This window comes from Mus caroli, unplaced genomic scaffold, assembly GCF_978045245.1.
Source record: "Mus caroli unplaced genomic scaffold, Mus_caroli_1 scaffold_7, whole genome shotgun sequence".
NCBI classification, from domain to species: Eukaryota; Metazoa; Chordata; class Mammalia; order Rodentia; family Muridae; genus Mus; species Mus caroli.
In genome coordinates, this window is record NW_028227262.1 from 29858937 (window position 1) to 29873852 (window position 14916).

Genomic DNA, 14916 nt, shown 5'->3' on the forward strand with positions numbered 1-14916 from the left:
GTTAGGCAAAGCTTGTTTTAGCTAAGAACCCTTACTCAAAGTCTTATCCCAAGGCACCCCATGAAGTGTGTAGTCTAGGGCATTCGACCCTGGCCCTCCTGTCAGAGCTGCCCCTGTATCTGAGGATTTCCATGGAGATACTTGGAAAGCCCATGGCTCCTGTGGCCTGGCCCTGCCTGGCTCTGAGCTTCTGCAAAGCCAGATCTCCAGCCTCACCTGGGCCCCATTACCGTGGCTGGTCCTTGATACGTGAGTCATTAAAGGAGCCAGTTGCCCAAGATTCAAAGTTGCCCATGTCCATAGCTAGTTTCTCTATTATGGCTGATAAAATACCCCCCTCTTGTTAAAAGCATCGAATTCTAGCCATGCCTCCTCTCTCCAGCTTACTTCCTCAAAGTCCAGGACTCCAACAGCTTTTTCCTCCTTTCACCTTCTATCAAGGTGAAAGTGCCACCTCCTTTGACATTGTCAGTGTGGCTGCTGGGAAGGTCGCTCACTTGGCTCACATTGGGCCTTGCTAGTGTTCCTCTGGGGCTGGGCTTCCTGTGCTCACTGGCTTCAGCCACTCATTGTAACCTGTTCCTTCCTGATTCACACCCTTCCCCCTGCTAGTGGATTTAGGGCCACTGCCCATCATTAAATCCACCTTAGCATGAACCCTTGGCTGATTCATTCTCATCTTTGTTTGACATGTTCACCTGGAGAAAACACCAACCCATCCATACCCCACCCAGCTACATGGGGATCTTGGTATCTTAGAGAAATACATAAAGCCGAGTGTAGTTGAGACTGCCGATGGATGTCAAACTGGCCTTCGGTTATACCCAGAATCCTCCCTCACGTCCCTATTCCTACTCCAGCCCCTCTTCCCTTTCTTGGGTGACTCTTCTGTAGCTTCACTACCCTCTTCAAATGTCGCATATACCTGTCCTTTCAGATTTCCAGCTGGTACCCCAGGTAAGGCCTTCCCCAAGGACAAACGCAATGTGGTATGTCTCCATATCACATCTATGACCTTATAAGGTGCCTCCCTAGGTCTCTGAGAGGAAAGCTGGCCCCTGGCAGGGCTCCACTAGAAGGTGTGCTAGCCTTTGTTCAGCTGAGCTTTGCCCCAGGTGACACCAGCATCCTCAGTGTGCAGCAGAACCACCCTCCTCCCCATTCTGCGCCACCAGCTTTGTCATTGACCCCCTTCTCACACAAAACCCCTGTGCCACACCCACTTTTGCCAAACGTGCCAAAGAGTTGCTACATGCTAACCTTTAGTCATAGGTGGTCACCGCACCTGAAACTGAGGGATGCTGTGCATGTAAGACATGAAACATGTTCCAGAGATTGACGATAGAGCGAAGGATGACAAATATCTCATTATTTTTACTATGCACCAAAACGCCGTGTATCCGTAATGTTGGGCTAGATAAAATGTGCCTCTATAGTTAGTGCCACCTCCTTTGACATTGTCAGTGTGGCTGCTGGGAAGGTCGCTCACTTGGCTCACATTGGGCCTTGCTAGTGTTCCTCTGGGGCTGGGCTTCCTGTGCTCACTGGCTTCAGCCACTCATCTGCACATCTCGACTGTCCCTTCCCCCACCACTCCCCAAATCAGATGGTTTTTAGATCTCAGTGGCTTTGCTTGTGCTAAATCAAGTGATTTACCCCCACGTGTCTTCAGCTCTGGACAGTTGACCAGGACCATCTCACTTTCCACAGGCTCCAACGGAGCATCATCAAATCTCCTGCCCACAAACCACTCCTCATCTGCCTCTCTCTGATTTGTTCTCTGCCTCCACAGTGATGGAGGACCCTTTGATACAGCCCTCTCATAGAACAGCTTCCATATAGACTACATATGGTCCAAACCTAAACACAACCTGTACAGAAAACAGTTTTGTCTCTATCCTAGACTATCCTTTGACTTCCAGAGTCATGACACCAGCTTAGACAAACATCACACATACAGTAATTAGCCCAGACTTGGAGAAGGTGACAATAGAATGTGAACGCCTATATGACACCGCATTCCCCTCCCTTCGAATGGGTCCACCACAGGATGTTGGAGTCACATCTCATTTCTGTCACATTACCTCCTCACTAGTCCCACGTGAGTCCGACTAGCCCCATCTTAAAAATAAATCCAGTGTTGGATCCTTACCAGTCTCCAAATTACCACCTGGCCTAAGCCCCAACCTCTAAGTGGGCAACTGCAGCAGCCCGCTCTGACCCCGCCCACTCTCGGCCCCGCCCATTGTCGGCCCCGCCCACTGCTGGCCCAGTTGGTGTTAATTAGACTTCACTCGGACTGTGTCCCTTTCCTGTCAGGTTCCTGTGGCCTATCTTATCCAGTCTCACCTTCCCTCAGTTTTCTCTGTCCTAGTTGTGCTGACAGTTGTTGGCCCTAACGTCTCCGTGCATCTCCCTGGATCACTGTCCTGACTGTTTCTCTGCCTGGAGTGGTCCCACACAGCTGCGGGGCCACACACTCACTTTCTTTGGGCCTCTTCTAAAACGTTGCCAGAGCAGGGTTCCTTTCTGAGTTGCCCTCTGTTCAAAGGCTGGTCTCTTGCCCTCATCACTGTGAACCCCTCCTCTCTCTGTGAATCACATTCTGCAAGGTCTAGTGGATTGACAGCTCAGATCCTGACTGTCCCTAGGGATGTCACCTCTTAAGGGTCTCCAACCTAAGTATATAGTAGAGTACCTGCACATAGTAGGTGCTTGTGTTGGTTGGAGATGTGTGATTGCACATTGTCAGAGCAGAAACCTGTGTTTCAGCTTTGTGCCTTCGTGTGCTGGTGGGTAGTGCTGGAAGCTCTCCCACTGTCCCCTCTAGCCAGCCAGCTATTTGTTCCACATGAGGCTCCTCAGTGGTAGTTTATGTGCATGGGTGAAGTTGACTTCTAAGGTTATTTTTTGTCCCCTGGAACAAACCACACCAAGGTTGTTATCAGGATGGAAGAATAGGCAGGAGCACGTGCCTACTAGTGCTCACAGCAGGGAAGCTGGATTCCACAGCAGTGAAGACAGCACCCCAAGAGACATGGTAGACTTCTCTTCTTTATTCCTGTGCCTTGACAGCTGTGCCAGGAGCCTAGCTCACCCAACCCAGGTATGCGCACACGCTCTGAGAGCAAAGAGCTGCCCCCAACCTCACTCGGTGCTCTCTATGTAGTGATTCCCCTCCCTGTGTGTGGTGGTACTCCTGCTGATGGAATTGCAACTTGCAGCACTTTTTGTGGGGCTCCGGTGGCCATGCCTGTGACAGACTCTAGCAGCCTGGGCTGTGTTCTTGGACTGGAGCCCAGCTGAGAAACCAGCTGGGGTCCTGACAACTCCTTTCTCCCCTCTTTTTTTAGGCTTTTTAGTGCAATTTTAGAACAAGCAACCAAAGCTGATGGGGCCAATGCTCTAGGAGGGAAAGGAGCTGGATTTGACGTGAAGGCACTGAGAGCATTCCGCGTGCTCCGTCCCCTGCGACTGGTGTCCGGAGTCCCAAGTAAGTAAAGGCCCCATCCCTCTTGACAGTATCCATTCCTGATTGCCCTCTTCCCTTTGCTGAACTGCCAGAGCACTTCTGGAAGGAACCTGGTTTCTGTGAACGGAAAGTTTTCTTATAGACAAGTCTCTGATTTATAGAGTTCTGGTGTGAACGCAGCAAATGCACAAGGAAGGCCCAGCTTCTGTAGAAACCCAGGGAATATTTGTAATAGTCACACAGCCAAAGAAAGACATCCTGCATAGTCAGGGACCTTTGGGCTATTTGCTCCTTGCATGCCAAGGTAGGCATGAACACATCTACAGCAGAGGAACTTGGGCCTCAGAAGGCTAAGCCCTAGTCAGCCTTAGCTCATGAGATGTGTTCTGATCCCCACAGAATGTCGAGAAAGCATCACTGAGCATTCTGAAAGCTTGGCCTGGCTATTTCCCTGTTCTCACACCCATGGGGTGTTCTCGGATGCATACAGAGACCTGGTACTTGCCATCCAGGAAACAGGTTTCTGCCAAGGGGTGGGGCTGAGCTCTCTGCACTGGGTGTGGGGCTATGGAGACTCGCTGCCCTTCAGGAAATCAGCCTCAAGGACACTCCTTCTCTCCCCCTGTGGGGACTCTGAGCTCAGGAGCCTCAGCACCTCTTAGCTACAGCAAACTGTGGAAACAACCTCTATAGGAGTCTTCTCCCTCATCCTATTCAAACTGGGAAGAACTCTGGGCTTGTTTGCTGATCTAGGATGTCATGGGTCAGCCTGTGACTTCCGTGGCTACATGGCCAGAGGCAGGGGAACAGTGTCCTCTGAGAAACAGCCCCTCCTATGTGCTCTGGGCTGAGTACCTGGCTGTAGTCTTACTACTTGATAATATCTTAGAATAATAAAGCCCCAGGAAGCTGCTCACTGGCTCTCCCATTCCAATGTGTATATAGGATGGGGAGTGAGCATGGCAGGGGCTTAATTAGCCATCAGCAGAATCAGAACTATACCTGCTTTCCCCAACTGCCCTTCCTACTGTACCACACTGTTCTTAAAGATTTAAGGCTACCACTCTTGACAGTCTTTGATTTTAGTATCTCTTTGACTGCAGTAAAGTCCACCCGCTCCCGAAGCCCAGAATTTATTCCCTGTAATCTCCGTTCAATAGTTAGATTTATGTCTTGCCCAGGTCGGGAAGCTTACTGAGTAGGGGAAAGCAGGAAGTGTTGTCTTGGTTAGGATTCCATTGCTGTGGTAAGACACCATGACCAAGAGCAGCTTGGGGAGGAAAGGGTTTATTTTAGCTTACAACTCTCTGGTCACACTCCATCCCTGAGGGAAGTCAGGTCAGAAACGCAAGACAGGAACCTGAAAACAGGAACAGAAGCAGGAACCACAAGGAATGCTGCTCACTGGCTTGCTCCTTGTGGCTTGCTCAGCCTACTTTCTTATGGAACTCAGGACCGCCTGTCCAGGGGTGCCACACCATGGCCCTTCCTACATCACTCATTAATCATGGAGATGCATTACAGACTTGCCGATGGACAACCTGATGGAAACTTCTCTCCGCTGAGGCTTTTCTTCCCAGATGATTCTAGCTTGTGTCAAGTTGACAAAACAGACCAGGATAGTGGCTGTTTGCTTTGCCCAGGGGACTCCCTGGGCAGAGATTATAGAGCATCTCAGACTGAAAAGTGACAGGGAGTGTAAAATTGTCACTGTTGACTCGGCCTTGGCCATTTTGCATTAGTTATGGTTTATATGATGGTCGACACCAAGTTCCACTTTGGTGGTGCCTAATGACCTGAGTGTTCTTGATTATATGACTCCATAGAGTGGCATCGGAGTGTAAGGTGGGAGACAGAAGTAACTTTCAACTCAACTCTAAAGCTTATGATAGAACAGCCAGTGTGTGAAAGGCAGGAGTTATGAGTTAACCGTAGCCCTTCAGTTACCACGAAGTTACCAAGGACAGGCTGACTCTCACCATTGCAAACATTCTCCCTAGGGGCTTGGGACCTTACCACACTGTGAGAGATATCAGGGCTTATTGTTCAGGAGGACTAGGGAAGCCCAGGAGGAGAGCACAGATAATTTCAAATGCAATATAGCCCGCAAATAGACACAGTGTGTCTGATTCACAATGCATGAGGGAGAGGATTGGCTGCAGCCTTCTGGCCTGAGTGGCTCTTTGGGCTTGACAAGACAAGACTCCTCATGGTGTCTCATTCCAGAGCCTCTACAGCAGCAGCCACAGTATTGTCTTCATGGCAGGAGATGATCACGGAGGCTAGCCTGGAGTTACAGCACACGAACAGTCCCAGGCTATGCTTGCAGGTAGCTCACCTCATAGCTGCTTGTGTTACAGTGGCCAATGTACCATTCCATGTACCTGATGTCAAAGACAGTGAGACAGAAGACTATAATTGGCCTTCCTCACTGTGGCTCCTCATCAGAGATTTCAAGCAACTGCTGACTTGGTGAATCTCCAGTACTGAGAGAATGGCTCTTCTCTGAATTTCAAGAAAGGGCTTGGGCTGACTGTTTTCACTGTCTTAGTTTCTGTTCTGATTTGGGAACAGTAAAGAATGAGACCACAGGGACCAAATACACTGAATTAACATCACCCCCTGTTCTCCCAGCCTTTAGCAAAACTCTGTCTTATTTGGGGTTTCTATTGCTGTGATGAAACACTAGGATCAAAAAGCAAGTTGAAGAAGAGAGGGTTAATTTGACTTACACTTCTGTATCTCTGTATGCCATCGAAAGAAGTCAGGATAGGAACTAAAACAGGGCAGGGACCTGAGGCAGGAGCTGATGCAGAAGCCATGGAGCGATGATCCTTACCGACTTCCTCAGCTTGCTTTCTTACTGAACCCAAGACTCTCAGCCCAGAGGTGGCTGGGACCCCCCTCATCGATCACTAATTAAGAAACTGCTTTACGCCCATCTTATGGAGGTGTTTTCTCAACTGAGCTTCCCTCCCCTCAGATAACTCTAGCTGTGTCAGGTTGACATAAACTAGCCAGCACATGCCTCATAGGATTCCCCTCTCCACGCCGTCACCATTTTTTGTTCTCCTTCTCTTTTTTACACATCTGTTTCCAGGCTTACTTCTCCCTTGCTGTGCTAGAAAGTCTCTTGTCAGGACCACCTCTCCACAGTAGTGGGACCAGTGGCCTTCTCTCTGGGCCAACTGGCCTTTATCTCTCTGTGCACTGGGGAGTTCTGCATAGCTGACCCTCCCTGGTCTTGAACCTCTCATCACTTGGCATCCAAGACACTCTTCACGGTTTACAGTCTCTGTTCACAGCCACATCTTTAGCTTCTACAGTGGTGGATGAGTATTGTAGCAAGTGTGGGCATCATTTTAGACTCTCATGTCGAGTGCCACACAACATGGTGGGTAAGACAGCCTAGCTTCCCAGATGGGGCCCAGATGTCTGAACTCTCGGTTGCACTGGATCTCCACGGCAATTGTGTGAGCTCCAGCAATAGACAGGTGTTGTATGTGATGTGTAGGGTGCAAGTTTCTTAGAAGAAAAAAGATTAACTAATTCCATGGTTTATGAAACTTGCAACTCTCAACTATGTGGGTACGTGGGCAAGGGGCCCCAAAAGTTGCTGCTGATTTTAAACATATTTACGAAATGGAACTGGATTCTTGATTGAAGATTATGCAGGGAGAGGGAAGACTGTGAGCGCATAGGCCTGTGACTCATCAACCAGCCTCTTTTAGACCTTACCTTATGGGAGAAGTTGCTGGCCAAGGTACAGACGTGAATCTGTGCTAAGTGTGTTCTCAAGGGTTCTGTAGTAGGAGAAAACACTCAGTAAACTGACACATACAATAAAAACTAGAGATTCCAAAGAATATTTAGGTCTAGCATAAGGAGCACTGTAGTAAGGTGAGTAAGCTTTGGGGATGCTAGTACTTCCAGGAGTGGGGACCATGAGTCAGAAAGACTTCCTAGAGCAGGTAGAACTTGGACTGGATCTCGGGACAAACAGGGAGTGACATTCCAGGACATTGCAAAGAGAAAGGACAGGGTGGTTCTGGAGATGCACATCTGAGGGATTAAGAGCCGATTATAGTAACAACCAGACTGACTGCCCCGACCAAGTGTCATGTAATGGAAAGCTGTGGTTGCTTTGTACAGACTTTCCTCTTTGTGAGGCCTCTGATATTTCCCAGAATGGAGCATGTGGCATACATGATGTATGGAAGGATGAGCCATTCACAGCAAGATGTATGACACAGTATATGTGAACAGTGAAGATTGAGAGCTGTGATCCAGAATTTACAATATATATGAAGTGGGTATGCTTGCTTATAGAACAATAAGCAATGGTCCTTCCCACGTGACCCTCATGTGTGCTTCTAGAGAAGACATCCCAAGGGTGTACTGAATCAAGGAAGACAGCAGATGGAGGTGTGATATCACCCTTTAGGTTCATGAGGCCTTTGATAAAAAAAACTTGGAGCACCGTTGCTCTCATAGAAAAAGGCTGTGAGAGGCTGTCTCCATTCAAGAGAGGCACCAGCTAGGTTTCTTCCCATGATCACCTGGGAGCCAGCCACAACACCAGGCAGTGGGACACACTGGAGATAATAGGCCTTGTAGTTTATGGTGAAGAGGTAGGGGCAGACACAGAAGGAAGTGAACTTTTAGGCTCCCTATCTGCTTGGGTCACCAAGACATGCCAGCCCTAGCCAGCTCATAAATCCAAGTGTAGACTAGCCCCACACTCAAGAAAAAAGCAGTAAGCCGTTGTCGAGAAGTGAACAGGGGGCAGACTATTCGTGCCTGTCTACCCCTGTGGCAAAAGGCAGCCAAGGACCGAGGTTCTTAGGGTTTTCCAGAGGGCAGCTGTGAACAGCATGGGTTTTCCTCAGTTCACAAGGGTGACTTCCCAAGCTCCTGTGCGCATCCCCTGGCCTGGTGTGTTTCAAGAATCCCCGTGAAGGTCCTGATACTGATGTGGCTACCATGCAGAGCCATGGCTGCAGGGAGGAAAAACTGCTCTGTCTCCTGACCTGACTGCAGACAGCCCTCTCCTGTGCCCTGATCTTCCTTAGCTCAGCATCTCTTATCTCCCTTCAGGGATCTCCCATGGCACAAGTCTTGCCCTAGCTCTGCTGCTCACAGTTTCTCTGTTTCCTGTTCAGGCTCAGTTTCTCTGTCTACAAACTAATAATGTGCACAGCACAGATAAGAGCAAGCCTTTTCCTGGTAGAGCCCTGCTCCCTTCCAGCAATAAAGTCCTGTAAGTCTACCCCTGGATACGCCACAGCATTTGTAAGAGAAAACAACTCAAAAAGTCACAAAGTCACAAAGTCAGGGAATTCATCCATGAGCATCCCATGCCTTCTCAGCTCTGCCCATCATAGAGCTTTATAAGAAATAAATAACAGTATGTGACTAAGCTGGAGAAATCAGATTATTTGGTAGAGCAGGGTGAGAGAAAAGTATCAGTGACAAACAATACATGCCACCAACAGCAAAGTTAAATGTGCTGTGGCGTCCAGCCCTTGCCCAGTAATGAAAATACACCTTTCACTATAGAACCAGGTAGCAGGTGATAACAGGACACGGTCCATTCAAAGCAGTGTACAGCCTCAAGGTAAGCTTTGCCATCGAGAGCTGGATTCGGTGATTAACTAGCCCAATGGCCCAGGAAGCAGGGATATTACCCCTGATTTGTAGGCAGGAAGGATAGCCTCCAATGTGTCACCCTAAGGAATGCAAGGAGATGGGCGCTGAAGATTCCGCAGTCCAGAAGGATGCTTAGGGCTGTCCCACAGACAGAACTGGCTGGAGAGAATGAGGCAGCTGATAGTCAGGGTGTGAGCACATTTGCATTTGACGAATTCCTGAACTCCTTGGGCTCTGAGGGATAATGAGAAACGGCTCTGTTGCTGCCCATGGATTCAACGCTGAAGTTGGCCTGCAGGCGAGCAAGGTGTGGATTTGTGGCTGCAGTGGGCAAGCTACTTGACTCCCATTTGTCCAGGAGTCTTCAGCTCTCTTCTCTGTGAAATGAGAGAGTTAAACTATTTTAGCATTAGACTCCTGAGCTCTGTCGTTCAGTCTTTTGAAAACAGAAGACAGCGGAGGTCTATGAATTCTTCTTGAGACACTAGTTTCCGAACTTAGGTAGTCATCTGCAAGGTGTGACCTTGTGCGCTTCCTAGGATTGCAGCAATCAGACGGTTCAGAGGTGGGAAAGATGCCACATGATAAGTCAACAGGCATGGTTAAGCACTGGCTGGGAATTGAGGACTGTGGCAGGTGGCATTCTATCACAAAGGTCAGGTGAGATCCTTAAACCTCCTGAACTACATCTCTGTGACTCATCTCTGTGCCTGGCCCTTTCTTGGAAATCACAAACATGCAAACCAAACAGCCAATAGCAAGATGTAGCACTTCGTTAGAACTAATGCTAACGACAAAGCCCACTCGGTCTAAGTGCCACAAAGGAAAAGGAAAAGAGAGTGAAATGAAAATACAGTTTAGGTGAACATTCCAGGACGTGGTCACTGAGCAGAGCATGCACTCCGTGCCTTTCTCGCCCTTGTTTCCACACCTGTCCAGTCACTAACCAAACAGACAGCGACACCACTGTTTAGGATGTGAGGAAAAGACTAGAGTCTCACAATCCCCATCCAACGCATCCTGGTGACCCAGAGACTCCTTCTAAATCCCACCTATGAGCTCTCCACCACCTCACAGGAAGAGCATCCCAGGGCAGTAATGCATGCGCCTTTAGGATGTAGTCAAGGTTCACACTACACCACCTTTTCTGTGGTACCATTGGTAGTCATTGACATGAGCAGATCTTACATATATAGGTGCAAATATAGTACTCTTACACACTATCTTGACAAGCTCCTGTCCTGTGGTTATACATATTTTATAATCACACCCCATATTACTGTTTTACAATCAAATGGCTCAAGTGGATTACAGAAACACAGTGTTTTATCTGTACCCGCTTACTTGTCGTTGCTGGCTCTCCTGCTGTATACACTCGTTCTGATGTCCCCAGACACTGTTGTCTACTCTGCTCTCATCCTTTATTCTGGGGTTCTCCGTGCGCACATGTTTGGCCATCATGTATTGTTCTACTGTCCTTAAAGCTTTGTTCAGTTTTTCCCCAATTCTTCCTTGGTCTGTGTTTCACAGATTGGATAATTTCCTTTGTCATTCCATCTCACCCGTCTTTGTTTGTTTTGTTTGTTTGTTTGTTTCTTTCCTCTGCACTGTTTCTAGCTTCATTGAGCTTATTCAGTGATTTTTTTTTCTATTCAGACCGGTTGCTTTTTAATTACAGAGCTTTAATTGGGTTCCCTTGTATAGTTCTCACGTTCCTATGGTATGCTTCTGTTTCCTCTTTAATACAATGCACTTGCTATTCACTAAATATTTTTTCGTGTGTGTGTGTGTGTGTGTGTGTGTGTGTGTGTGTGTGTGCGCGCGCGCGCGCACGCGCGTGTACTGCACATAAGAACTATTTAAAATTATTTCAGGTGGTGGTGGCGCAAGCCTTTAATCACAGCACTTGGGAGACAGAGGCAAGCAGATTTCTGAGTTCGAGGTCAGCCTGGTCTAAAGAGTGAGTTCCAGGAGAGCCAGCACTACACAGAGAAACCCTGTCTCAAAACAAAAAACAAAACAAGCAAACAAATAAAATTATTCATCTGTTAAATCTAACATATGTAGTCTCATTTTTATGGGCTATATATCACATGTTCCCATTTCTTTGTTTATTTGATGATTTTTATGAGGTCTGGAATCCACTATCTTTCTAAGCTTTTCAATTCTTCAGCAGAAATCTTAGTTTCTGGGCTTGTATAGACTTGATTTTATGCTGGTTGGCATAGACCAATTGAAAACCCAAGCCCCTCAATCTTCAAATTACATTTCCCCTTTGTGCTTAGTTGAATCTAGGTTCAGGGCACATAGCATAAGGTTCTTGTCCCTGAAGTGTCCCATTCTGGCACTGGAGTTGGGTGTCTCACTGACATGTCCACTTGAGCTCTCCATATGAGAGGGCCAGAGCCCCAGCCTCTTACCGCTCTTCTCCCCTCCTCCCCTCCCCCCCCACCACCCCAGCACTGGTTGTAATGCCTGTAGCACCTCCATTCTGCCCTCCCCTCCCCTCCCGCACTCCCCTCCCCTCCCCTCCCCCCAAGTGGCTGCCATCTGATGCAACCAGATGGAAAGTTGCGCTTGCACATGTATAATCTTGTTCAAAGCCATTCCACACAAACTTCCAGGGGCCCTTAGCTCCTACCCGGCTCCTTGCTGATGTTCCAACAAACTGCTTCAGCCTCTCTCGTTCTGGTCCAACATCACTGTACTTGGGCAGTGGACCGATGGACTTGGGGCTCAGGGAAGTGTCCCCTGTCAGAGTTAGGGTGACTGTGCTCACCAAAGTATCTCAAAGGATTCACTTTTATAGAGATTATGGCCACTTCCTAGAAACAGCTGCTTCATATTTTTGTTCAGCTTTTTAAATGTTTATGGTGAGATGGCTCGTTGGTACTTGGTACTCTGAAATGTTTGGAAATTGAAGCATACTTAATTTTTAAATTACAAAGTGAGTGATTCCTCTTTTAACAACTATAAAAAAACATTCTCATACATTCAATGTTGCATATTGTTTTTTTTCCTCACAAATTTATTGAGAATTTATTACGTGTAAGGCAGAACAGTAGCTAGAGGATAGAAAGGTTAGAATTTCTTCCTTAAGCTAATTATAAAATATCAGTTCAGCAAATTTGAGAACCAAAGAGGGATTTCTCATAGATGATAATGGTATGACTTCATTGTAAAAGCCAAACCCAAGGGTGACATGGTTTGTCAAGGGCAGAAGGCAAAATAACTTGAATATTTTTCCACAAATCTAAAATACACATTTATTATTGTTATGGGTGGATGGATGGATATATGGAAAGATAACGAGACAGACAGAATATTTCTCCTCTACACAGTCATGTGTGAAGGCCAGAGGTTGATGTTAGAATATCTTTTCTTATTCATTTCTCAACCATATTTTTTGAGGCAAGGTCTCTTACTTAGATTCCCCATTCAATGAGACTGGCGACCCAGTGAACCCTCAGGACCTGCCTCCCTCAAACATGCAGCACTGGGGTCACAGGGGCTCTCACTTGGCTTCTGCACGGGTTCTTAGGGGCCCAAACCCAGGCTCTCAAGCTGCACAGAAAGAGCTTTTCCTACACTGAGCCAACTTCCCTACCTGAAAATATGTAAGTGTTTTTATTGTATGATTTTTTTCAAAGTTTGTAGGGTTCCCACCTCTATGAAAGTTATCAGTGGCTCTGATAGGTGGGCCAGAACGAGGAAATGATGAGTGTTTTGTTTAAACTGTGTAAGAGAATGGATAGAGGCTACAGGATCACCAGGAGGGGACAGCAACAAAGAAGCACGGTTCCTCCTTTCCCAGCACCCGAGCCAGGAGAGATGGAGTTATGAACACTTGGATAGGAAAGCATTTGTTGGAGAAACAGGTATAAGGACGTTAAAGGCTAGCTTGGTGATTCGATTTGGAAACTCTTCAGTGAATGGTTTGCCACCAAATACACAGGGGAAATTATTATCATTTTACCCCAACACTGCACTTTCTGTGCATTTTTTTTTAAGAGTGAGAGCTTGCGATACATGTAACCAGACTGTCTTGCATGCCCTCCTGGCTAATCTCACTATCAGACGATCATTCTGCAGATAACCAGTCTCTAGAAATTTCATTCTAAAAGTAGCCAAGGTATGGTCCTAAGAGAACCTTCTAGAATCCGCACATGCATTTAGAGACCAATTCTCTGGTTCTGAGAGTGAAGTCTGCAGGAAAACATCAAGGAGACCCTACATGGTGTCACTCTTCAGAGGAACAGGATACCTTTGCTTTTGGCAATGTCAGGTGAGGTAATTCGGATCAACTGTCCAGATGAAGACAGCATTTGATATACTAGGAAACCATTCTAAATTGTATAACACCAGGAAAGGATGCTTGACAGTAACAAACATGAAAAAGTCTCTGGAGAAATACAACACCATCAAAGCTGTCAAATTATTTTGAAAAGCAGTTTCGTGAAAATAAGGACTAACTCATTATATAAAATAGCTAGGTACACACAGAAACAAAGTAAATAAATGAAGATGAGCAAAAACTATACACAGTAGAAAGAGTTGCATGGGAGACCCGGGTACTGATATTTTCCAGCTATAGGAAGTGGAATGTTGTTTATTGCATTTAAAGACACCAAAGACAAGGTCAGGAGTTTCCCAGAGAACCAGAAGTTATGAGGAACAACCAGATGTAGGTTTACAAGTAAAGACTGTAAAAGCTAAGATAAAAAAATTTCAAAGTAAATGTTGACACAGCTAAAAACAGAATTATCGAGCTGTAGAGAAATGGAGGAAGAAGGCTAACATTCAACAAGAATAAAAAACTGAGAAATACAGAGAGGCAGAAGACAAAAAAAAGTGGTTATTAAAGTTTATTAAATGTTTCTTCTACACTTATTCATGATGGTTATTATATGATTAATTACATCTTAACTTGTCAATGCAGTGACTGTCTTGATGTAACAGGGGGCACTGATTGAGAAAGACATAAGATGGCTACAGAGCCAGAGCTCTTCTGTGTCTTGACCTGAGTCACAGCTGGCTGGATGCTTGTCCTATGGAGACTCACCCTGTGTTATGCCTTCACTCTCTGCAGTTTTTTTAAGAGAATAAGAAGCAGTAGGAACTGATGCATGAGCCCCCAAAAGTTGCCTGAGGGGGTTGCTTCTTCTCTGTGTGTGTCTCAAAGATACAATGTGCAGGCAGCAGGAGGAGGGACAGGATGGCACCCTGGGATGCAGGGACTTCTGGCAGATTAGAGTTGTCATGGAAAATGTGCTATTAAGAGCTGTGAGTCCTTACTGAGGACCAGAGGACAGAGACTGGGCATGGCACAGTGTGTGTGTGTGTGTCTGTGTGTGTGTGTGTGTCTCTGTGTGTGTGTGTCTGTGTGTGTCTGTCTGTGTGTGTGTGTGTGTGTGTGTGTCTGTGTGTGTGTGTGTGTCTGTGTGTGTGTGTCTGTGTGTGTGTGTCTGTGTGTGTGTGTGTCTGTGTGTGTGTGTGTCTGTGTGTGTGCCTGTGTGTCTGTGTGTGTGTGTCTGTGTGTGTGTGTCTGTGTGTGTGTGTCTGTGTGTGTGTGTCTGTGTGTGTGTGTGTCTGTGTGTGTATGTGTCTGTGTGTGTGTGTCTGTGTGTGTGTCTGTGTGTGTGTGTGTGTCTGTGTGTGTGTGTTATATACAGCTCATTTGTGATTTTTGTCTGGATAGTTGTTAAGGCATGTGATTTTGAAAGTGTTAGCTTTTAACTTCAGCTCTACCATTGCACAGATATATTGACTTGGACAAGTTATTTATTACAACCAAA

At 46.8% G+C, this 14916-nt stretch overlaps 1 protein-coding gene across 15 annotated transcripts in view; it reads left to right on the forward strand.

Moving 5' to 3' along the window:
* Positions 1 to 14916, forward strand: part of Cacna1c (calcium voltage-gated channel subunit alpha1 C) — a 623917-nt gene that overhangs the window by 428558 nt on the left and 180443 nt on the right. For all 15 annotated transcript variants that reach the window (XM_085840086.1, XM_085840073.1, XM_085840074.1 and 12 more), the window contains exon 5: positions 3354 to 3493. In XM_085840086.1, coding sequence (XP_085696212.1) covers positions 3354 to 3493 — 140 coding nt within the window. The remainder of the gene's footprint in view (positions 1 to 3353; positions 3494 to 14916) is intronic.